The 27,164-nt window shown below is 40.5% G+C and overlaps 1 protein-coding gene across 12 annotated transcripts in view; it reads left to right on the forward strand.

Annotated features, from left to right (window-relative positions):
* CTBP1 (C-terminal binding protein 1) overlaps positions 1–27,164 on the forward strand; it is a 358,365-nt gene that overhangs the window by 279,582 nt on the left and 51,619 nt on the right. For 3 of the 12 annotated variants that reach the window (XM_074951852.1, XM_074951853.1, XM_074951854.1), the window contains one exon: positions 22,338–22,428. The exons of 7 other annotated variants lie outside the window; for them this stretch is intronic. In XM_074951852.1, coding sequence (XP_074807953.1) covers positions 22,395–22,428 — 34 coding nt within the window. In that variant the 5' untranslated portion in view covers positions 22,338–22,394. Of the gene's footprint in view, positions 1–10,148; positions 10,272–22,337; positions 22,429–23,961; positions 24,179–27,164 lie in introns of those variants that run through there. 2 more of the 12 variants (XM_074951855.1, XM_074951858.1) reach the window with 2 other exon arrangements.

The following is a 27,164-nucleotide window of genomic DNA, read 5'->3' on the forward strand; positions in this document are numbered from 1 at the left end:
TGAGGAGGGATTTGAAGGTGGATAATAAGATGGAATGCTTCATGGCTCTTCTTCTTTTTGTTTTCTTTGGCCTGCCATTGATGAAAGATGGGAGAAATGGTAGTGTTGGCAAACGAATTGAGGATGATTGTATTTAGAACTGCTGCTTAGTAGAGGGGGTGAACTAATTGCAATTTGTATCTGTTTTTTGTGCTCAGAGCCTGCATATGACTGTTTGTTTTTAAATTTAAATTAATATAAAATAAATACAGTTTGCAAAAAGTGAGGCTGTGGTCTGACCAAATAGCTATATAGAGAGGACGGAACATTCTGTTCTAAATAATATATACACACACAAAGGCAAACTGAAAACGTGCTTTCTACCATTATAGTGCCATCTCTTTAAAAATTTGGTGGTAAGATCTTTATGTTCAAACCAAGAAGTAGAATCTCATCAATTAAGCTGCAAGGACAAGTATGCAAGGGAACCAAAAGTTGCCAGACTGCACTACAACCATGTTTTGCTAGTTGTGAGTACTCTTAAGCCTGCTGAGAGGCAAAAATTTGGACTGGAGACATGCTAATTTTACTTAACAGTTGAACTCTGGGAGGAAAGGAGGGAACATAATTTCTTGTAGTGTGAGTTTGCACATTGTATGAGCTTTCAAGACTTTGAGATGACTGTTAAGTAAAGAGAGCTACTGTATCCGTACCAAATGGAAAATGGCTGGAGAAATAGCTTCTGTCTAAAAGGGGGAGGAGGATTTAGTTTTAGGATCTTCTCCATTCCACACAGCTCCTGCGTCTGGCTTCCTCCTGTGCTTTGCTTCCTGCAGAGGGACACATGAAGGTCAATTTAGGAATTCGTAACAGGACACAATTCCCCCTCATTGATCGCATGACAGAACACAGAGAAAAACATCAGGAGCTTTTTTGTCACACCCTTTATCAGATCCGTGTCATGGCACAGTATCTGGTAGCTGCAATCAAGAAGACACTCTTTTGAATGTTGTTTACTACTCAGATTGTCAGATTGTCCAGATTGTCTTTTCGGTAATAGCTTGAGACCATTTAATTCATTTTAATACAGCACACTTGGTCGTCCGGTGACCTCTGTGCCATAAACAAATGGTTCAAGTCCCAAATAAAATGTTCAGTGTATACCTAATGCTGAAATTATAGTGCAAATAATTGGAGAATACCAGAAACTCTGATAATTTGTGATTTGGCTAAAATATTGCACCTGCAGTTCTTTCTGTCTTCATCTGGATGTTGGTCAGTAGAAAGTGAGAGCTTCCACATACCTTTTCTATGTGATATTGTCCATTTGCTGGCCAACATTCATTCTTTCAGTTATACAAATAGATTCTACTATCAAAGGCTGTTTTAGAACTATTGCTGAACGTATAATTGTGGTGTTTGCCTTCCCAGTTACTGCACAGTTGATGTTTTATTTCTTTAGTATGTGGTATTCATATGTAAATATTATGGAACTTTTTATATCTATGTCAGTGGTTCAGATCCTGCCCAAAGTGATACTGAGTGAAAAAACAATATCATCTGTGGAGTGTTTGAAGTACAGTGTAATATGAGTTGGCGAGTGCTGTCAGTCAAAAGCCAAGTAGATAGGTGCCTTTGTCAACAAGGGAATCTACTGTTGTAATCTCAGGGAAGAGATTGCTGAGAAGCTGAACTACCTTTACACCTCACTCACCTGGCACAAGCGGTCCTTTCAGAGCACAGCGGAGACATTTTGGCAAGGAAGCGTGTAGAGGCTTACTTCGTTGCTGCCTGTGCTGTCCCCGTTCTGCACTAAATAACAGTGCTGGAAAATCAAATCTATCTCAAGTATTAGAGTCACTTTAAAAATATTAATGTTTAATAGGAAACCAGAAACAAAGTTGTTCCTTTTTCCATTTCACATTGAACTCTTGGAATAATACTGCACAAATGGATACAGTTTTGGGCCCTGATTCTGCAAAGACTTACGCTTATGCTTAGTTTTACCCATGTGAGTAGTCCGATTCACTTCAGTAGCACTGCTCAGAATGTATACGATTGAGTATGTGTGGAGGTCTTTGCAAAATCAGGGCCCTAGATAGCAAATTGCTGATTTTATACGGAGTGCTGTGTACCACCTCACAGTAGTATTCGTAATGACAGAACCAAGCTGTAGGGGTGAAGCCACCTCCCAAATTAAATTGTCATTTTTAAGGTGCCTCAAAGCCCTCAGTGGAGTTTGAGTAGTTGGTTATGGACTGTCCTTACAGTCAAAGATTGAAAGGAAAATGGCTTACAGTGCATTTCAAACACACTAAGTTGTGAATCTACAGTATGGATCGGTCATCTAGGGCCTTATCTAAAGCCCACTGAGGTTAATAGAAAGACTCCCTAATGACTTCAGTCATCTTGGGATCAGGTCTTTGTCCAAAAAGTCTAACTCTTTTCATGAAAATATTTTTAGACCTGTTGCTGATAAGGGGAAAACAAGAAAATGTCATTGGCTAATACAGTTCTACAACGTTCTAAATTACCAGGGTCAAAAAGTCCATTTGTAATCCCCCAGATCTTTCATGAAGTATGCATTTTGGGGTAGTACAGGACTCTGTGCTGTAATTAGTGCCTTCTATCTATTGATGTGCATGGATTAAAGTAGTAAATGGATCTAAGAATACGTTTTATATAAACTTTGAATTCTCGTCTGCAATATATGTGTGTGTGTATATATATTTTAATGTGTCTGCACACACAATCTGTATGTTCATTTGAGTGTGTTTATAGTAACCTGCTTTGAATTAGTGCCGGCATTTGGAATTTTCTGACATTTAATATTCATGCAAAATTCAGACATAAAAATAAAATACAAATACATGCAAAATGCATTAGTAGTGAATGTCGGGAAATCCCAGCTGCCACTTCTGCGACTGTAATTTTCCTCCAGTTTTCAATGTAATGTCTTTTAATATGTTCTCAAGAACTAAATAGAGGAAAAAAGCAGTTATTATGCTGTTTTCTTGAGAAAAGAAATTAAGAGGGCAAGAAGAGACAAATTTTAATATTTTGTTTTTATTTTGTGTTCATTTATAATACAAGTTTTATGGATCTTTTACTTGGTGGTTTTTATTTATTTATTTCTCTGGGCTGTAAAGACCAAACATTTGAATCTTCTGTCTATATTGCTTATAAATGTCAATATTACCATGAAATTTGCTGCTCTTAATCTTTGTCATTCATTTCCATTTAACATTGTTTAAAATAACCACAGTTAGTTTAGATACACTGTGCTGTGCTTTTAAATTATAACTTTTTTTCTTGTAACACACCAAGTGGTAGTGCTTTTTCACCAACATGCAAACTGAAAACCTATTAATCCATCTACATAAAATAATTTTGTAATTCCACATCTTAATTATAATTTTTTACCATTCTCTCTTCCTTACTTTGGGTAACAGAGAAAAGCTGTGGCTTTGAAATGCTACAGTTTTGTCATTTTAATAATTTTTAGACAACTCACAGCAGGCCTAATTTTGCTACACTTACTCAGTAGAGTACTGTGACAAAGTTCCTGCTCTACCTTGGTGGGTCTTGCGCTTATTGGCAGATTTGCTCGCCTTGGAGCTTCACGGCAGCCCTCAGCTTGGCCGCTTTTCTGAATTCACAGTCCAGGGCGACGACTCCTGTGTCTGACCAGGAGTTGAGAGGTTTGGGGGGAACCCGGGCCCGCCCTCTACTCTGGGTTCCAGCCCAGGGCCCTGTGGAATGCAGCTGTCTCGAGTGCCTCCTGGAACAGCTGTGCGACAGCTACAACTCCCTGGGCTACTTCCCCATGACCTCCTCCCAACACCTTCTTTATCCTCACCACAGGACCTTCCTCCTGGCGTCTGATAAAGCTTGTACACCTCAGTCCTCCAACAGTCCACGTTCTCACTCTCAGCTCCTAGTGCCTCTTGCTCCCAGCTTCTCACACACACATACCACAAACTGAAGTGAGCTCCTTTTTAAAACCCAGGTACCCTGATTAGCCTGCCTTAATTGATTCTAGCAGCTTCTTGATTGGCTGCAGGTGTTCTAATCAGCCTGTCTTAATTGTCTCCAGAAGGTTCCTGATTGTTCTGGAACCTTCCCTGTTACCTTACCCAGGGAAAAGGGACCTACTTAGCCTAGGGCTAATATGTCTGCCTTCTATTACTCTCCTATAGACATCTCGCCCGACCCTGTCACAGTACCAACGTAGTGAGTTACCCTATTGAGTATTTGCAGAGTAAGGTACTTCTCAACATAAATAAGGGGGGAAAGTAAGGCCATATGTGAGGTAGAAAAATAAAATCTCAACGAATAACACATGTAGGGTGTGGTATTTTTGTGAGCGCTGAATAACAATTTTATTCTTACATGTCTAGCAAGTAAAAACTCTCAGTAAGAATTAGTCCAATCGATGTTAATCTTCAGTGCTTTTTTAGTTTAGCTGTTCAATATAATATTTTCCTTTGTACTAGAAAATGGCAACTTTTAAAAGTACTTTAATGGCAAAGTGCCATTAGTCATATACCACACATGCCTTAAATTGCATTGTAGTCAAGTCTTTTTCTGTTACTGTAAAATAGGTATGAATCACGAGCATTATATATAGATAGATAGATCATACATACACACACACACACACACACGTGTGTGTGTGTGTGTGTGTATGATCTATCTATGTTTTTATAATAAAAGCAGGTTAATTCCAGGTTACTTTTTCTTGACTTCTATACATTTCTGTGCTCCAATGGCATGGAAAAAGTTTGTTGTGGTGCTCTAGGGGGGAGGGATAGCTCAGTGGTTTGAGCATTGGCCTGCTAAACCCAGGGTTGTGAGTTCAGTCCTTGAGACGGCCATTTGGGATCTGGGGCAAAAATTGGGGATTGGTCCTGCTTTGAGCAGGGGGTTGGACTAGATGACCTCCTGAGGTCCCTTCCAACCCTGATATTCTATGATTCTTTTATAGGTGTTTTCCTTTTACTGTCTATGTAGTTATTTGTTTATTTTTTGAATGTGAAAATGGAAGCCCTTTATATTCTTCATCATTTCCCCATTGTTAATGTATGCATGCTCTCCAGTGCTATATAAAATTACCTTTCCCTCTGTCCTTGAAAATTATCGTATTTGTTTTAAAAGACTAAAATATTAGAGGTTAATACTCTTCAGAGTGTTGATTACTATATTAATTAGTGTACAGTATAAAACAATATGAATGAATAACTGGAAGGATGTGTGGGTAGGGTTTTTTCCCTTTAATTAGTTTAAACCCAGAAAGCAAATGGAGCTTCCTAGTTATGCAGAGATACTGCACTGAAAATTAGTACCTAGTTAATGAAATTAATTATTATTAGTTATTAATGAATTAATTTGTTATTACTGATGTTAACCGTCCCTACATTTTTGGCTTAAAAAAAGAACTTCTCCTCTCTAGTGAAGAGTTACTGGGTCCTATGCAGAGACACTTCATTGAGGCAGCAATATGTTACCATGATCACGATTGGCTGTTTGTACCAAATAGGCTTCTAGGTTCTTGGCAACATCAACGGCTGTTCCCAAAAATATCTTATTTATGGCCATTAGCAAACTTGTGTGACAGGCTTTTTGTGATGATTACTGCAGCAATGTCTTTTCTGACTTGACTGTGGAACACTTCAGCGACTGCTTCTCAGGAAAAACAAATAGATTTCACCATCAGACAGTCAGGGAACTGGAGAAAATAGGGAATAGTTCATTCCTCTTGCAAATGTAACGATGATCGCTGTTTCCTGAAATTGTCAGACTATTTACAGTATGTCCCATAGTGAGTGATACCCAGTTTGCTTCCTTCCACTTTACTTTAAGTTGTCTGGAATGGCATTTTTGGTGTCACTTGTCTGCAGAAAGTGATACATCAGTGATATTTGTTTATTCATATCTAAAGATTGTTAAGATTAAGCTGGACAAAAAGCCATTCATGAATTTTGTTTGTTTTAGAGGTAGGTCCTATGAACGTCTAGGTACAAATTCAGCCAGGTGCAACTCTGTTGCCTTCAGTGGAGTTAAACATATTTTCCTTATGGTGAAATTTAGCCTCATTCTAATGTATGAGAGTCACTGGCTGAAGAATTGCATAAGCTTCTTAGAATAAGAATTCACACTGGCCCACTCCATTTCAACTTTCAAGTGAGTAATTTGAGTGACAGGTCCATAAAGGTCACTCATTGAATGATCAGAAAATGAATACATTTGAAGGATAATATAGATATTCCACTTAACCTTACACATGTAATAACTAATCAGGTGATCTGACTTAGGAGCATTATTGTACTACAAAATAAAATGCACGTGTCCCACTTATTTCATTCTCTCCTCCTGTTTTGCTGATTAGTGTAAATTGAATTTCATGCTATTCAGACCAGTTAGTTAACACATGATATGTCTGTCTAGAATTTTGGCAGATTGCAATAAAAGTACTGTAAGTTTGCACTGTGTATGATTATTACTCTTTATTTATATCCATATTTATTTTTTTACTAGTTTCGTGGTATTACCCTACAACCAAGTGGTTCATTTCTGCCTAGCCATATCCCCCTCCCCTCATATCATTACACTTGTTTATGCAGAAAAACAATAGAGAAAAAAATCCCCAGTTTACCTGTTTTAATGTTCCGTTTAAATAACTTGAAAGGAATATGGGCTATTTAGGACCCAGTAGCATCCGAATAAAAATACTAGTTTGTTTCATACTAGACCTTTCTTCTGAGACCTTTCTGAGCCTTCCATGAAGATCTTTGAAACTGGCTTTGCTAGAGCTAAAAGACAGAAGTCACAGAAGAAACTTGGAAGAACCTTTCCCCCTTCTTTCTCTTGCGCACAGCATTTTACAAACTAGATTTTTCACTAGCGCTAATGTGACTGTGAAAGAAGTTAGGTCTTGCAACTTCCTCTGTGACTGACTGCATCTCATGAGATTGGCATTGCAAACCACTGCTCCCCCTTTCTTCCTCCTTCCCCTTCCTCCCTGTGAGCAAGTCTCAGGTGGGCATGCAGAAAAGAGTGAGAAGCAGTCAGGGACATGGCTCCACCCTTCTCCTCGCAATGCTCTGGCCAGTGGAGCTAGCTGGGTATGGGGTCAGGTAAGATGCACCCCTTTTTTGGTTGCTGTAAATTACTTCCCTCCCTCCACCCTTGGAAGTATCTTGCTGGTGTTCCTGCGAAGGTGGCACTCGGCCTGAACCTCTGTTTAGCTCTAACTCTTAGAAATTAGAGATGGAAAAGCGATCACATTGTCTAGTTTCTTCCTATCTTAGTGCAGGATTGTAAACTCCATGAGGTAGGAGCTTTGTCTTTCTTTATGTTCTTTCTAGAACAACATGTAGCGTCAGTACTCACCAAATAATACAGTACGTTTTCTAGTGCTTCCTTTATATTTAAGTTTGCTCTAGTGGCGGAGCGTCCACTTCTTTGGGGGGTAAGAATATGAAGGAGTGAATTTGAAGTGCTGTAGGAATCTTGATGTCATCGTTCTGTAGTGTACCTCTTGCATGGATGTGACTGTATTCAGCATGGCTTTGGACATATATTTACAAAAGTAGATTCCATGAATGTGTCATCAAATTATAAATCCAGGAGTCTGTGCTGTATGTTTTATTTATTTAAAAATATGTATTTAAATATATTCCAGTTGATTTAATGCTTGTGAAAGGGAGGGAATGATACACTATGTATACATAGTTCAAGCAAGATCTGTACAAGTTTTACCCACAGAATTCTCCCAAATGCACTTCAGGTCTGATGAGAAATACACCTTATATTTCTGGACTTCTTTTGAGCAACAGCTGCCAGTCATGTCAAGTCTGTTGTAATTTTATGATGTGGGCAGATGCCTATCAAAGATTAGGATAAAATCACCAAAATAATGTTACATGTTACTTAGTTGCCATGTTTATTTGAACCCAAGTACCTAGATCTGAAAGACAGGGTCTGATCCTGCATTCATTGATATCCATAAGAACGCTCCCATGGACTGCAGTGACTACAGGATCGATCCTGATAGAACTAAGCCACCAACCACCTTGTCCTCCAGGTAACTTTTGACTCAAAAGTTGTTCTTTTTATTCTTTAGTTCCATTTTTAATCTTTTTTAAGTAAGTTAAATATCAGTATGTGGTAAAAGATTCACATCACATAGCATTGTTTATAACAGAACTCTGGAGGCTGCCCAGAGAACAGATGTGTAAAAACAAATATAAAAAGTAATATTAAAGTTATCAGAAAAGAGATTATGCTATTAAGGGGGGAAATTTGTGAAGTCTACTGGCTTCTGTAGGTTTGGGGTATTCCGTATATTTTAGATTGTATTAGGGCCAGGACTGTCCTTTTCTCTATGTTTGTAAAGTACCTAGCAGAATGGGGCCCTGTCCTGGTTGGCCTCTAGGCCAGAGGTGGGCAAACTACGCCCTGCGGGCCACATTTGGCCCACGGCACCCTCCTGAGCTACTGGCCCGGGAGGCTTGCCCTCGGCCCCTCCCCTGCTGTTTTCCCTCCTCTGCAGCCTCAGCTCACTGCGCCGCCGCCGCCGGTGCAATGCTGTGGGCGGCAAGGCAGCGAGCTCCTGGGGCAGTGCAGCTGCAGAGCCCGGCTTGACCCGTGCTCTGTGCTGCGCGGTGCGTGGCTGGCTCCAGCCGGGCGGCGCGGCTGTAGCGCCACCAGTGCTCCAGGCAGCGCAGTGAGGGGGCAGGGAGCGGGGGGGTTGGATAGAGGGCAGGAGAGGTGTGGGGGGGTGGATGGGGGGCACTCAGAGGGCAGGGAACAGGGGGGTTGAATGGGGACAGGAGTCTTGGGGGGGCAGTCAGGAAGGAGGGGGGGTTGGATGGGGCGGTGGGGAGCAGTCAGGGGCAGGGGTTCCGGGTGCAGTCAGGGGACAGAGAGAAGGGGTGGTTGGATGGGGCAGGAGTCCTGGGGGTGCAGTCAGGACTGAGAGGGGGGGTTGGATGGAGCAGCAAGGAGCAGTCAGGGGCAGGGGTTCCGGGGTCAGTCAGGGGACAGAGAGAAGGGGTGGTTGAATGGGGGCAGGAGTCTTGGGGGGGCAGTCAGGAAGGAGGGGGGGTTGGATGGAGCAGCGAGGAGCAGTCAGGGGCAGGGGTTCCGGGGTCAGTCAGGGGACAGAGAGAAGGGGTGGTTGAATGGGGGCAGGAGTCTTGGGGGGGCAGTCAGGAAGGAGGGGGGGTTGGATGGAGCAGCGAGGAGCAGTCAGGGGCAGGGGTTCCGGGGTCAGTCAGGGGACAGAGAGAAGGGGTGGTTGGATGGGGCAGGAGTCCCGGGGGAGCCATCAGGAGTGGGGGGGGGGTTGGGTGGGGCGGCAAGGGGCAGTCGGGGGACAGAGAGAAGTGGTGGTTGGATGGAGCAGGGGGCGGGGGGGGGCTGTCAGGAATGAGAGGAGGGGTTGGATGGGGCAGCGGGGGGCAGTCAGGGGCGGGGCTTCTGGGGGCGGTCAGGGGACAGGGAGCGGAGGGTGGGGCCCGGGCTACAGCCCCCTCCCCTAACCGGCCCTCCATACAATTTCCAAAACCCGATGCAGCCCTCAGGCCAAAAAGTTTGCCCGCTCCTGCTCTAGGCACAAGTGCTGGATACGTTGAATGAAGAGTTGCCCTGTTCGTAATTTGCATAAAAGATATTATTTTTTATTATGATGAGCTTCCAGGACTTGAAAGTGCATTCAGTGAATGGAATATCAGTGGCAGCCTTCCATTCCAAAGTGATTGCTACTCTAGCAATGAGAAATAGCTTAGTGGAGAGAGGCCAAAAAGGATTAGTATTCACAATACATTATATCCGTTATCACAACCAAAACTGCTAATCCTGGGTAAGATTAACTGGTGCTTCAAAGGTATAAGAACAGTGAAGTGAAATATGCTTCCAGAAACATTTAGCAACTGGACAATACTACCACATTATCAAGGTTATCCACTGTAAATTCTGTGTCCCCTCATCTCAGTTCCTTTACTACTTCCTAGTTAAATGAGTGTCTTCTCCTCTGAGTCACTCTACAGATGTAAAAATTTCTCTTGAGAAAGGTGGTCCATAGGTAATTCTCAAAGATTCTTTTGTTTCTACCCTACAGGTTAAAGGATGGGTAATAGCTCTTCACCCATATCTAAGTTGTTTGGGACATAAAGAATTTAAAGGTTAATCTATCTGGTCAAAGTCCACGGGGAAAACACTACAGGAGCTAAAACTGGCTCAGAGTTTACTCTGGGGTGAAGAGGGATATTTGTTGTCTCAAACTAAAGGTAAATACCTAATAGTAAGCATAAAACCATTGCATGCAGCTAATGCTAGAAAGCTGCCTTACTAACTTACTTTAGAGTTTTTTCCCTCTCCTTCTTTGTAAAGTGCCACCATGAAAACACCTTAGCTGATTCAGTTACTTTTCAGTTGTTCTCTCAGAGTTAATTGTAGGCTGAACTTCCAAAGTGATATGGAAAATTAAATTAGTGATGAAGATCTGTTGCTCTTCCTTCTTGGCCTCACCAGCAGGATTATCCTCACCATCTTCTTGTTTGTTATAGAAGATGGTAATAATACTTTCCTGGTTTGGGGGGATTTTCTGACAATTATTCACTTGTGTTGGCCAGCCAAGTGGCCTTTTTTCCCCCTTCCCTTTTTCCTGAGATTTCAAGGGGAGGGAAACTGCTGCATTTGCTGTCCAAAATTTCCTTGGTGCTGTGGCTCTTTTTGAGTACTAAAAAATATGTATCAAATAGTCTGATTTGATTTGATTTCCATTAAATGGATGGTGTTTTGGTTACCTTTGGAAGATAACCAAAAGATTCCAAACTTTTTTTGAGTACATGCACTAGCAGTTTGGTTTTTTGGAAATGCAATGGCCAATTTTATTTTTTTGTATGCAACTTTTGGAGTACTTAATTGTTGTTTTTTCCTGCTTACCCCACATTTTGTTCTTGGCTTCAGAGGATCATGTGATGTAGGCATACAGCAGAAGACCAATTACAATTTCTTTCTTTGGAAAATGCTTTTTTTGCAACTACTGGGAAGAAATTAGTAACATCAATCTAGCATCCTACCTAGTTACTACCCAATCTAATCTTTATTTTGAAGGGAGGTTACTAAGGTCAGGCTTTGTCTGCCCTCTGTTTTTCATAACCTTTCTAATGCTGCAGAAGTTTTAGGCTGTCACTGAGGAGGAAGAAGTTTCAATTAGAGAGGGGGAGATGACATTTATATGACGCACGTGTATGCTGTGGGCAGATTTCCTAAGTGTTTGTCTGCAGATTGGTGGACACAAAGGCTATAATAAGTTTATTTTTTTTAAGATAAAAAATGACGGGAAGATGTCAGAATGATACTGCTGACTGACAGTTTAACTTCTATTTGTTAGGGATTGTAATCTTGGATTTGTTTTTCAAAATTGTTTCTGAATCAAATTAGACAGTTTTCATGTTCCAGCAGGGTTAAAATACAACGGATTTCTGGCTCAAAAACAAGAATATATAGTATTGTAGCTGTAACTTTAACTTATCAAGCAATGCAGGATATAGAAAGGGAAAAGGCTTATTGTTCACATTGTCCAGAAATGGATCTTTTGTTGTAATTGATTTTAGTAGAATCAGGGCTTGTCTACCTGGTGGGGTAATGTGCATTAATGGGTCTATGTAAACTCTGCAGGTGCACTTTAATGTAGTGCTGTGTGAACTAGTGCTATGTTAAAGCACACTAGGTAACCTTTAGCACGCACCAGCAAGTTCTGCACAGACCAAGGGATGTGCAATATGTTGATTCTTTTTTAGAAATCACACCCCAGTAGAGCGCATTATCCCACTTTATAGACAAGCCCTCGGTAACACATTTTCCATGATTTTCCCAGACTGTTGTTGGGTTTTTAAACACTAAGAAACGTCTTAGGCACTTCACAGAAATAAGTAAATATCTGTGGCCTAAAAAGCTTACACTGCACGGCCCCTATCCTTCATACAGAGTAATTTTACTCATGTGACTAGTCCCATTAGGGAAGTTTCTAAGTTTTAACCATTTTTAACTATGTGAGAACATCAAGAACTACAAGAAACATCAAAAAGCCAGTGAAAAAAAATTCAAAATTAGATAATTTTTTAATACTTCCGACTTTTAACCAGTTCAGTGGAAACACTTAAAACATTCACAAAAATCACATCTAGAACCCTTTAGAAAGTGGTATGTGTGAGAAGGAAATATTTGGCTTCTCTCATCAAATCATGGGAATAGGTCCCCACTTTCACTGTACTTTTCAACACAACTTTAACTCTGGTGCTGGGACCAGCCCCTTCATAACTGAAACTCTAAATTGCATGTGAAGAAAAACTCACTAGAACATTTATCTCACATCATGGTATGATTTATTATATTGTGATTAAATGTAATTTGGTAATCTAAACCAAGCTGTTGCCGTAAACTGCCTGTTTTATTTGGCTGTTACACTGTTGTTGCTGGCCCAGTCTCAGTGAACTAGTCATTTTTATACATCCTGTTTGCTTACCTTCAGAATGAACATCTTTTAAAAAATTCTGTTTACTGAAGATTTAGCTTAGCTAGCATGAGTTAGCCTACAGAATATATTGGCTGGAAGATGAGTCTTTGATTCCTTTATCCTTCAGATTCTTCGATTTATTTTTTTAAAAGACTGAGCTATCCTCTGATTTGTGATCATCATCAACTGTTTTCCAGATATTAACAGAGAAGAGCAAAGAGGTCACTGTCTTCGGGGGCGGGGGATTAAAGGAGCTTTAAAGAGCCCCTTGTACTGGATCAGTGTTGATGGAGTTGCTTTGGCATGCAGAAGAGCATAATGCAGTGTAATTTGAGAGAGTTTATTGTCCTCATTTACAGAAACCTTAATACTGTATTGAGTGGAGGTTTCTAAAGGCAGTGATCTTTTTAAATGCCTGGGGATTTTTCAGAGTTTTAGTTGTAAATCTTTGGGGAGAGATTTTTATTTCTCTTCCCTTCTCCCATCCCTAAAAAAGAGTCATTATTTTTTTCACTGGAAGGATTGCTGCCACAAATAGCTGTGTGAATTTAGCTGAAGGGGAGATGAATCACAACAAAAGCTTTCCTAAAAACAAAATCTTAAGAAGTGACATTTTAAAGACATTGACGAGAGTTAAGTGTTCAAAATGTAAAAAGAGTTCAGTTTTATTTTTCAGTGTATTCAGCTAATCTTAAAAAAAAAAAAAAAACCCTCAACATTGTAAAACTGATTTGGTTTGCTAAAGCCCCATATTTGTTTATTCTCAACATTTTTGATAAGAAAAACAAGGAGTGCCTCTTAACGTTCTAGGTCAAAGTACAGGTGTGCTGCTGTAGAAATTGCTTTTCGTGTTTGGGATGAGGGGTGGAGTAGCCTTTGATGTTTGTCCCCACCTTGATTACCCTGCCTGATACAGCATCCCTGTCCAATACCTAATATACACAGAGAGAAGCACAAAGGAGAATAATCATCATTACAGACGGGATTGTGAAATGTTGTCGTGCCTCTTCAGTGGTGTCTTTAAAATATTCTGTGTAATTAGTTCTCATAAAAGCTGCTGGGTTGACAGCCCTATAAACTGACATCTTCTATCCACAAAATACCTGCAGCCCAGGCAGTGGTAATGAAAACTTCTCTGTGTTGTATACCTTATTTCTCTTCTGGAGGGAATAACCTTTAGAGGGAGGGAAAGGTTTATTATTTTCTGTTCATTTGCACAGTCGTTCAGGTTTATATGGTGTTTTACCGACAAACCAAAACTGACAAAGGTTCCTGAGTATGTTGCATCCTGAATTCACTTTACATGACCACCCAGTCTTCATCAATTGCCAGCAATGGGTGCTAATTATGATGGTGTGATAGAGCAGGGGTTCTCAACCTTTTTCTTTCTGAGCCCCCCCACCCCTCCAACATGCTATAAAAAAAAAACTCCCAAGGCTCACCTGTGTCACAAGAACCAGGACTGGCATTAGGGGGTAGCACGCAGTGCAATTGCCTGGGGCCTCATGTCACGGGGACCCCTAGGAAGCTAAGTTGCCCAGGCCTCGATGCCAGTCCCAGGTGTAAGGGCTCAGGGCCCTGGGTGTCAGCCCCATATGGTAGGACTTCAGCTTTCTGGCTTGGGCCCCAGTGAGTCTAATACTGTCCCTGCTTGGTGGATAGTGCTGCTTGTTTGTTTTGTGATATGGGCAGTTGCCATTTAAGAGCTAGACTGAGACCTCCAGCTCTTCTCACTTCATAGAGAAACTCAGCCATGCTTCTCCAGCCTTGGTCAGATTTGAACCACATTCCTAGAGGTGAAAGGCTCTGCTTCTGAGACTCAGGATACATCCAATACTCCTTTGGTAAAGTGCCTTGATATATATATATCTTGGCATAATATAGATTGTTGTTGGAACGAGTAGGAGAGCTAATCATTTTGCTCTTGGTACTGTTGTTGAAGCAGATTGTTTTTCTTGTTCATGTCAGTAGGAGTTCCCTAACCTTTGAAAAAGAAAGTTACGCCCACTTCCCTTAGTGCCACCATCTGAAAGTGCACTTCCCACCATGTCCTCTAAAAAAACCATCATATTTTAAAATAAAGGGTTTTTAATATATATAATATGCAATTTCTGAGCCTACTGCAGAAGCATTCATCTTACAGGAAAGTGGCAATAGCTTCATACAAGGGATACAGTGCTTACATTTTGGTGCTTCTCAGGGATGTCTCTGGGTCATGCGGCAGCATGTGGCATGGTGTTCTTGTTGAATTCTTTATTTTGGGACACTTCAACTCATCAGTAATTGGAAAGTGACCATGACTACAGAGAAAATAAAGACCAGATTTAAAGCCCTTTGACTGTTAATTATTTCATTGCTATGCGTCTGTATCAGCCCTGTTTCCTGCTAGTTATAAACAAGATTGTGACTTAAGCCACAGCCCTTGCAGGAGTGGGTGTTGCAGAGCCATCCTGCAGCTCGTGTCGCAAGTAAGAAATTTGGCAGTCTTTAGCCAGAATTCCTCCTAGAACTCCCTGGGATTATACTCTGCCAGACCAGCTCCACCACCTTTAGGTAGGAAGCAATATGCATTTCCTCCTTTCATTTCAAGGAATCAATTTTGAAGCACTTAGAGGAGAGGAAAGTGATCAGGAACAGACAGCATGGATTCACCAAGGGCAAGTCATGTCTGATTAACCCTAATTGCCTTCTATGATGAGATAACTGGCTCTGTGGATGAGGGGAAAGCGGTGGACATGTTGTTCCTTGACTTTAGCAAAGCTTTTGACACGATCTCTCACGGTATTCTTGCCAGGAAGTTAAAGAAGTATGGGCTGGATGAATGGACGATAAGGTGGATAGAAAGCTGGGTAGACCATCGGGCTCAACAGGTAGTGATTAATGGCTCCACGTCTAGTTGGCAGCCGGTATCAAGCGGGGTGCCCCAAGGGTTGGTCCTGGGGCCGTTTTTGTTCAATATCTTCATAAATGATCTGGAGGATGGCGTGGATTGCACCATTAGCAAGTTTACAGATGACACTAAACTGTGAGGAGAGGTAGATACACTGGAGGGTAGGGATAGGATACAGAGGGCCCTAGATGAATTAGAGGATTGGGCCAAAAGAAATCTGATGAGGTTTAACAAGGACAAGGGCAGAGTCCTGCACTTAGGACGGAAGAATCCCATGCACCACTACAGACTAGGGACCAAGCGGCTAGGTAGCAGATCTGCAGAAAAGGACCTAGGGGTTACAGTGGACGAGAAGCTGGATATGAGTCAACAGTGTGGCATTGTTGCCAAGAAGGCTAACAGCATTTTGGGCTGTATAAGTAGGGACATTGCCAGCAGATCAAGGGACGGGATTGTTCCCCTCTATTCGACATTGGTGAGGCCTCATCTGGAGTATCATGTCCAGTTTTGGGCCCCTCACTACAAAAAAGGATGTGGAAAAATTGGAAACCGTCCAGCGGAGGGCAACAAAAATGATTAGGGGTCTGGAGCACATGATTTATGAGGAGAGGCTGAGGGAACTGGGATTATTTAGTCTGCAGAAGAGAAGAATGAGGTGGGATTTGACAGCTGCTTTCAACTACCTGAAAGGGGGTTCGAAAGAGGATGGAGCTCAGCTGTTCTCAGTGGTAGCAGATGACAGAACAAGGAGTAATGGTCTCAAGTTGCAGTGGAGGAGGTTTAGGTTGGATATTAGGAAAAACTTTTTCAGTAGGAGGGTGGTGAAACACTGGAATGGGTTACCTAGGGAGGTGGTGGAATCTCCTTCCTTAGAGGTTTTTACAGTCAGGCTTGACAAAGCCCTGGCTGGGATGATTTAATTGGGGATCAGTCCTGCTTTGAGCAGGGGGTTGGACTAGATGACCTCCTGAGGTCCCTTCCAACCCTGATATTCTATGATCTGTGTCCAGCCAGCCTCTTCTGGTCAGTCAGAGACATGATCCTGCCCTCGCTGCACTCCCAAGTTTTGAGATGGCTAGTAGTTGCACTATTGTTTCCATGCTCAAGTAAAGCACTGCAATGGCCTCTGTATAGAGATGCAAATGAAGGGTTCCTGGCACTCTTTTGCTTCTCCCATTCTATATACAGCAGTGCATGTCCAGCTCCAGTGTGGCCCTAAAATTAAAAACCACGTGAAGGAGGCAAACAATCTGACTTCATCTTGGAATAGTGTTTGCAACTAATCTGTAAAACTAGTTTCACCAGCTGACTTGCACAAAGACCCACTCCTTCCACCAGACCCAGAAACTTAAATTAAAAGACAAATAGGCTGATGTAGGGAGATGAAATACTGTAATCAAAAGCGATCTCTTTCTCTGAGCCTTCCAGTGCATCTTACCTTTTTAGTAGCAAATCCTCAGCTGATGTAAATTATCATAGCTCCATTGAAGTCTGCTCCTCTGTCTTCTAGATTGTAAATTCTCCAGGGCAGGTTCTTCTGTCTTGATATTTGGGACTTGCGCAGAATTGAGCGCACACTGCAATTAACAATCAGCAAATAATAATAATAATTAGGGCTGTCGATTAATCGCATGAATTAACTGCAATTAACAGAAACATTAATCATGATTTAAAAAAATGCATTGTGATTAATCGCACTGCTAAACAATAGAACACCAATTGAAATTTATTAAATATTATGGATATTTTTCTACATTTTCATATATGTTGTATTCTGTGTTGTAACTGAAATCAGTGTATATTATTTTTGATAATTTTTACAGTGCAAATATTTATAAACAAATATTTTTCAGTTCACCTTGTACAAGTACTGTAATGCAGTCTATTTGTCATGAAAGTGCAACTTACAAATGTAGAATTTTTTTTGTTACTCAAAACTCAAAAACCATGTAAAACTTCAGAGCCCACAAGTCCACTCAGTCCTACTTCTTGTTCAGCCAATCGCTAAGACAAACAAGTTTGTTTACATTTACAGGAGATAATGCTGCCCTCTTCTTATTTACAATGTCACCAGAAAGTGAGAACAGGCATTTGCATGACACTTTTGTAGCTGGCATTGTGAGGTGTTTAAGTTCCAGATACGCTAAACATTCGTATGCCCCGTCATGCTTCGGCCACCAGTCCAGAGGACATGCTTCCATGCTGATGCTCGTTAAAAAAACCAGACGTTAATTAAATTTGTGACTGAATTCCTTTGGGGAGAATTATACGTCCCCTGCTCTGTTTTAACCGCATTCTGCCATATATTTCATGTTATAGCAGTCTTGGATGATGACTCAGCACATGTTGTTAAGAACACTTTCACTGCAGATTTGAGAAAACGCAAAGAAGGTACCAATGTGAGATTTCTAAAGATAGCTACAGCACTCGATCCAAGGTTTAAGAATCTGAAGTGCCTTCCAAAATCTGAGAGGCATGAGGTGTGGAACATGCACTCAGAAGTCTTAAAAAAGCAGTACTCTGATGCGGAAACTACAGAACCCAAACCACCAAAAAAGAAAGCTGCTTTGGATTATTATTGAGCAGAACCCCTCATCAGCATGGACGTGTGTCCCCTGGCATGGTGGTTGAAGAATGAAGGGACGTATGAATCGTTAGCGCATCTGGCACGTAAATACCTTACAATGCCAGCTACAAAAGTGCCATGAGAACACCTGTTTTTACTTTCAGGTGACGTAAACAAGAAGTGTACAGAATTATCTCCTGCATATATAAACAGACTTGTTTGTCTGAGCAATTGGCTGAACAAGAAGTAGGACTGAGTGGACTTGCAGGCTGTAAAATTTTACATTGTTTTATTTTTGAATGTAGTGAGTTTTTGGTACATAATTCTACATTTTTAAGTTCAACTTTCATGATAAAGAGATTCCACTACAGTATTTGCATTGTGGATTGAAAAATACTGTTTCTTTTGTTTTTTTACTGTGCAAATATTTGTAATCAAAAATAAATATAAAGCGAGCACTGTACATTTTGTATTCTGTGTTGTAATTGAAATCGATATATTTTGAAAATGTAGAAGACATCCAAAAATATGTAAATAAATGGTATTCTATTATTGTTTAACAGTGCGATTATTCGCAATTAATTTTTTTTAATCGCTTGACAGCCCTAATAATCATTAAAATGAACAGGCAACTTGTTTTTCTGTCTTCCTCTGGATCAGTGGGTCACAAACTTTTGTACTGGTGACGCCTTTCACATAGCAAGCTCTGACTATGATCCCTCTTATAAATTAAAAACACTTTTTTATATATTTAATACCATTATAAACGCTGGAGGCAAAGCTTCGGGATGGAGGCTGACCGCTTGTGACCCCCCCCCCCCCGTGTAATAACCTCGTGACCCCTTGAGGGGTCCCGACCACCAGTTTGAGAACCCCTGCTCTAGATCCTAATAGTTTATTAAGTCAAAGCATGAAGAGAGAAAGGAGGTGGGACCCATGTAATGTACATAGGAAACTTAGTTGTGACTTTGGAATAGAAAGTGCTTTCATAAGTCTCTAGCTTTTCCATCAGCTTGATTGGAATGTTCTTTGGGGGTTTAAGGAAGTAAAAGCTCCAGTTGTAGAGCAGATATGTTGCTAGTTCTAGGGGAAATTCCATTGCCTGCATTATGCAGGAGGTCAGACTAGGTCAGGGATCTCAAACTCAAATCAGCACGATGGCCACATGAGGACTAGTACATTGGCCCAAGGGCTGCATCACTGACACCTTTTCATATAAAGATACAAAAGCCCGGCCCCACCCCACTCCACCCCTTCCCCAAAGTTCCCACCCCAACTCCGCCCGCTCCATGCCCCTATTCCACCCAATTCCCCAAATCCCCACCCCTGCCCCACCTCTTCTCTGTCTCCTCCCCCGGGCCTGCAGCTCCCCCCTCCCTCCTGGAAAGCCCTAAGACCCTGGAGGTAGGCAGAGTAGCAGGGACACGGTGTGCTGGGGGGGGAGAGGGGGCGGCGTGTGAGGGGAGCTTGGCAGCCGCAGGAAATAACTCCAGGAGGAGGGGGGGCGCGGGGAGCTTGGCGGGCCGCAGCAAATAACTCCGCGGGCCACGTGTTTGAGACCCCTGGATTAGGTGATCACAATGGTCCCTTCTGGCCTTGCGGTCTATGAATCTATAGTTTAGTGAGACAATGGCCACAAATGTAGAAAGCTTCAGTTTCACGAATTGAATACCGTATTCGTGCCATTATTGCAAATATCCAACCTCTCAAAATAACAAATATCAAAAGTCTCTAATGTCCTTCTCTTCCTTCCTTCTCTTTTCACATCAGTGATAAAACCTAACAAAGTCTTTACTGTGCATTGGCATTGAACCTGCATGTCCATGAAAAGCTCTGTCCTTGAAATAGTTTTGCTTTTATGAGGCCTGCTTTTAAGTTCCTGTCATCTCAAAATGGCAGTTCCAGAATGTTGGCACTCAGTATACACTATAGTTAGCTGGTTTACTGTGCTTTTATTACTATTTTTGATACGGTCTCTTTCATGTAATTGTTTCTGAGTGTGTTGGGTTATTTCATCATGATATACAATTAAAACATTCTCTTCGGTCACACATTGTGTTATCGCCATTCATTAATTTGACAGTACAAAGGTGTGATTCATATTGTTTCAAGGTTTGTTTTGAAAAGCTCTAGTTAACATTGGGCATATCATCATAGCGTACCTAGCACAGAGACATTAACATGTGTGAATTTTGGTGACAGATGTGAAAGTGGTGCCAGCCCAGATTTCATGTGGCTGTTTGAAGTAAATGTTTAATGAATAGAATATTTTGTCAGGCCATTATTTTGTTCCTATTTACATAACCATTACTTCTGCTTATGGGCTGCAAAATATGTTGAGCAGTTGAGGAAATTATTTTTTTTTATACCCTTTGACAAGTTTGCCTGAAGACTTTGTGTCCATAGTGACACAGCCACTGTTGTCTGGTAACTGTGTGGAAATATTGTCTATTTAAGAAGGACCACTGAGTCGTCTTGTTTGGATTTGTCCAACAGGAAAAATGTATCATGTAGTCAGTCACATAGTGTCCTGTCATTGTATCCTTTGCATCTGTCTGGTATAACACTGCCTGACTGAGTGCTGGTGGAACTTTCTCTCACTGGCAAAATCCAGCTGTGGTGCATGTGAATCTCAATCCTGTGGAAATCACTGGGCCAAATATTGCAATGACCTACATTTTGGTGGCATTGGCCATATATTGGGTGTAAGTGGTAAAGTAATGTAATTTGCACCAATGTGACATTCATTGGGTGTGGAAAATGAATGTAATATACATACCAATGACAAGGAATGGGGTGTGTATCAGGCAAAACAATTAACAAGAGGATGTAGGACAAGTTTGTGTGACTGCTTTGTACATCATCAGGTGAGCACTGATCCAGAAACCACACCTTTTAGGTCTGTTATGTTTTTTAAAAAATTACTTGATTTTTACCCAAATTTGGTAAACAGAAAGCAGAGTGCATTCATACCCATAGATCACTGTTACTCCTGACCTAGGCGCTGCTCCATCAAAGCACTTCAGCATGTGTTTTACATTAAGCATATGAGTAGCCCTATTGGCTTCAGGGGGACTTACTCACATGGTTAAAGTGAAGCAAGTGCTTAAGTACTTTGCTGCATCTGCATTTCTAGGGGTGGACCCAAACCCCATTGAAGTGAATGGAATTCTTTCCATCAATTTCAGTAAGCTTCGTATCTGGCCCTTATGTCCCTATATACCAGTTACTTCTCCGAACTTCCAGTGAAATGAAACGAAATGAAGAGTTCATCTGCCAGCTAGTGGAAATTTGTGGGGCTCACTACTGCCTCCTCTTACGTATTTCTATTTGCTAATTTCCTTGATAAATCTCCTTTCTTGCCCCTTAGCGTGAAATCCTGGCCCCTCTGAAATCAATGGGAGTTTTACCATTAATTTCAACTGGGCCATGATTTCATGGTATGTAAATTCCATGCACTTTACATATCCCTGAATATCCATATGGTGCATGGTAGTCTACTTTGCCTCTTCCTTTCTTACAGCCAGTTCTTTGACCAGTTTACAGGCAATATGTAATTTGTAAGTACATTGCCATTTACCTCTTCTCAGAATTTGGTTTACCAGAGCGCAACAGGATCATGTAAGAACATGTCCTACAAACACATAGTGATGTGGCCCCAAAATAAATTCCAAAATTTCTAATTTTCCTCAAAGTTAGTCTTGCAAGACCACAAATGAGTATTGTAAAATTTGGTATTTTTCTACTAATTTTAAGACTAATGGCGTATTAGCAAACCTAATTTATGACAACTTTGTAGTCATATTATAAGATGTATTTTTGTTTGTTTTAGATTAATTAAAGAAAGTAATGACGTTACCAAGGGTTTTATTATTATAATGCCCAAAAGTCTTCCAGATGTTTCACAGAAAAATGAGAGACACATTCCCTACCCTTAAGAATTTACAATTTAGATGAAATAAAGTGAGATGAAACCAAAGGGAATAGGGAACTACGTGCACAGGTTACAGATACAAGCTCATGAGTTACCTGGCTGCCCAGCATGTCTTGGTAGTGTGGTGTTCTTTAACTATTAATTGAATGCGGGGGAGGAGGGAGTTCAATACTTTGTGTTTTATTGTTTTAAAATTAAAACCACTTTGCCATTTTAAAAGACAAGTGTAATAGGAAACATTCTTTTAAAAGGACGTTATCAAGGGAGTTTTCATAATAAAATAATTGTTTTACATACTTATTCATCATATCCCCCTGGACGCTTGAAAATGAAAAAACTCCTTCCCAGTGCCCTCCCCGCCCCCCTTTTCACTTGCATTCTGGTTTGTTGTTATAGGGTTACTCATGAGTGTTGTGCTTTTTGGCATTGATATATTTTTCAGAAAAAAGAGAATTGAAGCATTTGTTTTGAAAAAAGAAAAACACATTTAAAGAATTACATGGACTTTGCAAACAGATATAAGAAAATGAAAGGTAGGTCAAATTTCAGGCCTACAAACCTGACAGTGTCCCTTTCATTTTAACACCGATGCTTTATTTGACAAAAATTAATGATTCTTGTAGTGTTACGTTAAGCAATGGCAGACAAATGTAAAAGTAATATTGTTAATCTTAATAGCTGTTTTTCTTCTATTTCTTCTATGTTGTTTTTAAACACCAATGAATGGCTGCAAATGAGAGCCTGATTAGACATCTCCCTTTATTTGTGTAATCTGACTACTTTACTTACAGTTTTTTTTTATGTGATAGTTGCTGAGAAAGTGCTTAAAATAAAGTATCAGTGACTAAAATACAGATGGTCTGTTAAGGACCCAGAGAATTTTTCATTTTAGCGTCAGCGTTTACATCTACCTTTCATTTTATTTCACCAAAAAGCCCTAGCTGAAAATTGGTGTACAAGGTCTTAGTTCAGGAATGATGGTGTGTGTGTGTGTGTGTGTGTGTTGGGATTTTTGTTTAACAAATTTTGGGTGGCTTATCCATTTGTTAAGTTACCAGAGAATAAGAAAAATAAATGCTGTGGATTCATGTAAGGGCTGGATGGATGATTTGTAGGGCACAACAACTAAAGGAATGAGGGGAATTGGGCATGAGATGCCTTCCTTTCCAAACTTAGTGCCAGAGCGGGTGATCAGGCATTAATCCCCAAGTCTGTGTGAAGACCCAAGCAATCACTCACATTGCTTGTGTATTAGGTTCACCCTGTGTCCGATTCTGTAACTGAAAACTGGTTTCACACTAGATTTGAATGTGTGTTTTGGTTTTTTTTAATAATCATCCTAATATTCAGTTCTAAAAGGCACTGTTATGTGTCCATATGTAATAGTTACTCTTCACATGTGTAGCTACTGTGCATGGGTATGCGTATTGTACTGTCGTATTATTTATCTTTTATTTCAGTAAAACATGAACAGTTGTTGACACAATTGCCTTGTAGTGGTGCTGAAACTTTGGCCTCAATGATTTTATGTATTGACAAGACAGACTTGTGTCAGTGATTGCTGGAATGAGGCCTGTTGAATTTAGAGCTGTTAGCAGAAGATTTTTTTTCTTAAATACATTTAGATAACATTAAGGGCCTGACTTATACCACCAAAACCAGCAAATTCAGAGTTAAGTCTTCTCACTCCATCTTTAATGCACACTACTGTGCCTGGCTTTTCCAGCACCGTATGGTACAGGAGATCACAAACTGTCCTCAGAACCCTACAACACCTAGGCAAAAAGTTTATCACATGGCTGCTCTGAACATTCCAGGTATGTCCATTTACAGTGCGTGCCCCTGCTGTGCTGCTGGATGTTCCATGTATGTCTTAACATTCCATTGATTTCAGTGGAATGTTAATGGATGATGGCAGCGCACTGCAGGTGTGGTGGAAAACTAGCAGTGAAAGGGGGAAAAGTAAGGATGCCGTGAGAAGCTTCAACTTTGAATTTCCTCGCTTTTGTGCGTATGAGTCAGACCCTTAATGTTGTTTTAATGTATTTTTTGTGTTTAATTTTTAGTAAAAATTTGAACACGATCCAGGCTACAGAGGTTGCAGTGGATAAGAAGTTTAAAAGCTTTGGTTCAAGATTACAGGAGACTGCAAGAAAAGTTAAAGACATGGAAATGAGGATCAAGTGACAGGATGCTATTTTCCCTGAGAATACTGAAGATTGTAAAGCATTGAGAAATCGAATTCATGATCCTGGAAATCAAGCTCAGATTAAAAAATGTCAGGTTGGTAGGGGTTCCTGAAAGTTTGGAGTTAGGATAAACTGAGATTTTTTTTTTTGATCATACATTGTGAAGCTGCTGTGATCTGGGGTAGATGGTTTGAAAGTTCTTCTTCTACCTATATTATGATTTAGTTGGGGATTGGTCCTGCTTTGAGCTGGGGGTTGGACTAGATGACCTCCTGAGGTCCCTTCCAACCCTGATATTCTATGATTCTATGATATACCATATACCTGCAAAAGCCAACCAAGCAAAATTGGCTCTTAAATCTTAGTTTAGTATTTGTGGTTGAAAAATCCCATTTTATCCACATTAAAGTTACTCTTTTTTTGGCATTAGGTTGCATGTTTTATTTTAATACAAGCGTGGAAAATATTGCTCTTGATTACACATTTCTTTATCCTGCCACTCTGAGGGCTTGCTGCAGAGACCAAACACATGGCACACCATGACATTTCTAGATAAGATATAGACAGAATGCACCCAAATGGTGGAAGAAATGGTTTCTTGTTCAGAAGACTCTGATTCATAGTGAAACTAGGTTTGTCAAATGTAAACTTCAAATGGTTACTGCCATTGAGATGAAATTACTGTAAATTCACTTAAGTGTTGAGTTAGTCTGTAGTTCAGTTATATGGTATTTATGCTGAGAAGTTGTGCAACAAGAAATCTAGCCTGAAGTTTAGGGAGCACTTTGGCAAACAAAGGATTAGCTGGATGTTCATGGTCAAAGTCACTGGTTAGGCTTAAATTCTGAGGGGACTACTGGCTACACCCAATCTGAAGTTCTGTAGAGTAGAAGTGTACTTCGTTATTTTTGTTACCTTTCCTTTTATATCTTGGGCCTGAGTCTGATACATCACTTATGCCAATGTTAAAGAGGCGCACTACAAAAGGTTTTTTTTTCTCCTGCTGATAATAGCTCACCTTAACTGATCACTCTCGTTATAGTGGGTATGGCAACACCCAAGTTTTCATGTTCTCTGTGTATGTGTATGTATATACATATCTTCCTACTGTATTTTCCACTGCATGCCTCCAATGAAGTGGGCTTTAGCCTACGAAAGCTTATGCTCAAAGAAATTTGTTAGTCTCTAAGGTGCCACAAGTACTCCTCGTTCTTTTTGCTGATACTGAAATAACACAGCTACCACTCTGAAACCTGTCAGGTGTAACTCAGTTACAATCCATGGAGTTACACTGACATAAATGAAAACAGAACCAGGCCTTGTGTATTTTTTAGTGATCCCCTTTTGAAGGAATCCTTATTTTAAAAAATGGTTTTCTATTGAGTTAGCAGTTCAGTATTTTGTGAACTCTTAAGATTGGCTTTGTCTGGAAAGTGATTGTAAAAATGGCATTTTCTTATTCAACCATTCTGCACTCTGTGTTTATTCAGAGTCATATCTGCTGTCCTACTGACAAAAATAAATTTTATTACTTTCCTGTTAGTGTTGCAAAACTATTAGAGAGACACGGTGGATGGGATAATATCTTTTATTGGGCCAGCTTCTGTTGGTGAGAGAGACATACTTTTGAGGGCTCCTCTGAGTTATATATATTGGCTTGTTCATCATCTGTAGTTTTGGTCCAAAGTTCCGGTTGCAAGTATCTTTATTACTGGTGATGAGGCATGAGCCAAAATGAATCCAGTTTGTCTCTCAGACCCAGGCTAGGTTTGCTGGACTGGTGGTTAGAAAAAACATCTTTTACTTGTTACGTGACCAGTTGATAAGAAAGCCAATAAACCTGGAATCCCACAATTACTATTTTTACAGTTCATTTTCAAAGTGTAATTGTACTTTATTGCACTTTGGGTTACATATCAGGATACCAGCAGCGATTCTGTAAGTTACTTTACTTTGAAAGCATGGCAAAGTTCCAGGTGAATTTACAGTGGGGGCTTTCAGTGAAGTTCCCATTGAAAAGGATCAGTAGTTGTCAGGATAGTGGAAGTAAATTTCTGGTGTTAAGTTATATATTCGTGTGGTGTTAAGTTATATATTCGTTAAGTTATACGTTCTGTGTCATGCACTAGCGTATGATGTATTTATAAGAAAATACTACCAATGTCAAGGATAACGCATGGTCCTTTGTGGATGGTGCAAATGGCTATTAGGCTATCCTAGATACATGATTCAAGAAGAGCCAAAAAGAAAAGCTCTACGTTTTGTTTCTATCATACTTAATTTTTGAAGCTGATCCAAGTATATATATATTGAAATGAGCACTGAAATTCTTGGTGGTGTGTGCCAGAAATATCTCTAAATAGAACCCTGCTGATTTACCAAGGAGGAGACCCACTGTAATTGATAATGAAAATTGATAGGCTTGGTCCTTTCTTGAGAGAGAAGGGTTTTCATGAGCATCTCATCCACAGAGTGCCATGGCTACTCCATTTTCTTTTCCCATGCCATCGCTAAGCACCACTATCAGATCAACTTTGTCACACCTTCTTTCATCTGTCAAGATGTTGGACGGCCATGTAATCATATAACTCCATTGGCATGACCAGTCTGTTGGGAAGGCAATGGGGCCAAACAGATTTAGGCGGCGACCAGATATGAAGGGGTTTGTAAAATCCATTGCCCTCCTGCTTTAAGCTTGAGAGATCCTGCTGCTGTTTGCTTTTGAAAAGAGGACAAAATTATCTAGTAATATTTAAATTGAAGCCAAGAGTTATTTCTAGATGCCTTTCAAGGGATTTTGTGCCATCTGAAAAAGCATGAATATAGGAATAATTGGAAAAAGTATTAAGCGGATTTAAATTTTGCTGACTTTAATACTTTTTTTCACCAAAATACTCTTTGAGCAAGTAAATGGCTTAAATATGAAATCATACTGTAGGGCTAGACTGTATATTTACAACCTGCCGAGTAAGGGGCAACAAGTAGCCGCGCTGCCCCAGGAACAGACCAGAGAATGCATTGTGACTTTGAGTCACCATTTGTTTAATGGTTCCCCCACTCCCATTCCTCACTTCAGCTCT

Source organism: Natator depressus, chromosome 4 (genome assembly GCF_965152275.1).
Source record: "Natator depressus isolate rNatDep1 chromosome 4, rNatDep2.hap1, whole genome shotgun sequence".
Lineage (NCBI taxonomy): Eukaryota > Metazoa > Chordata > Testudines > Cheloniidae > Natator > Natator depressus.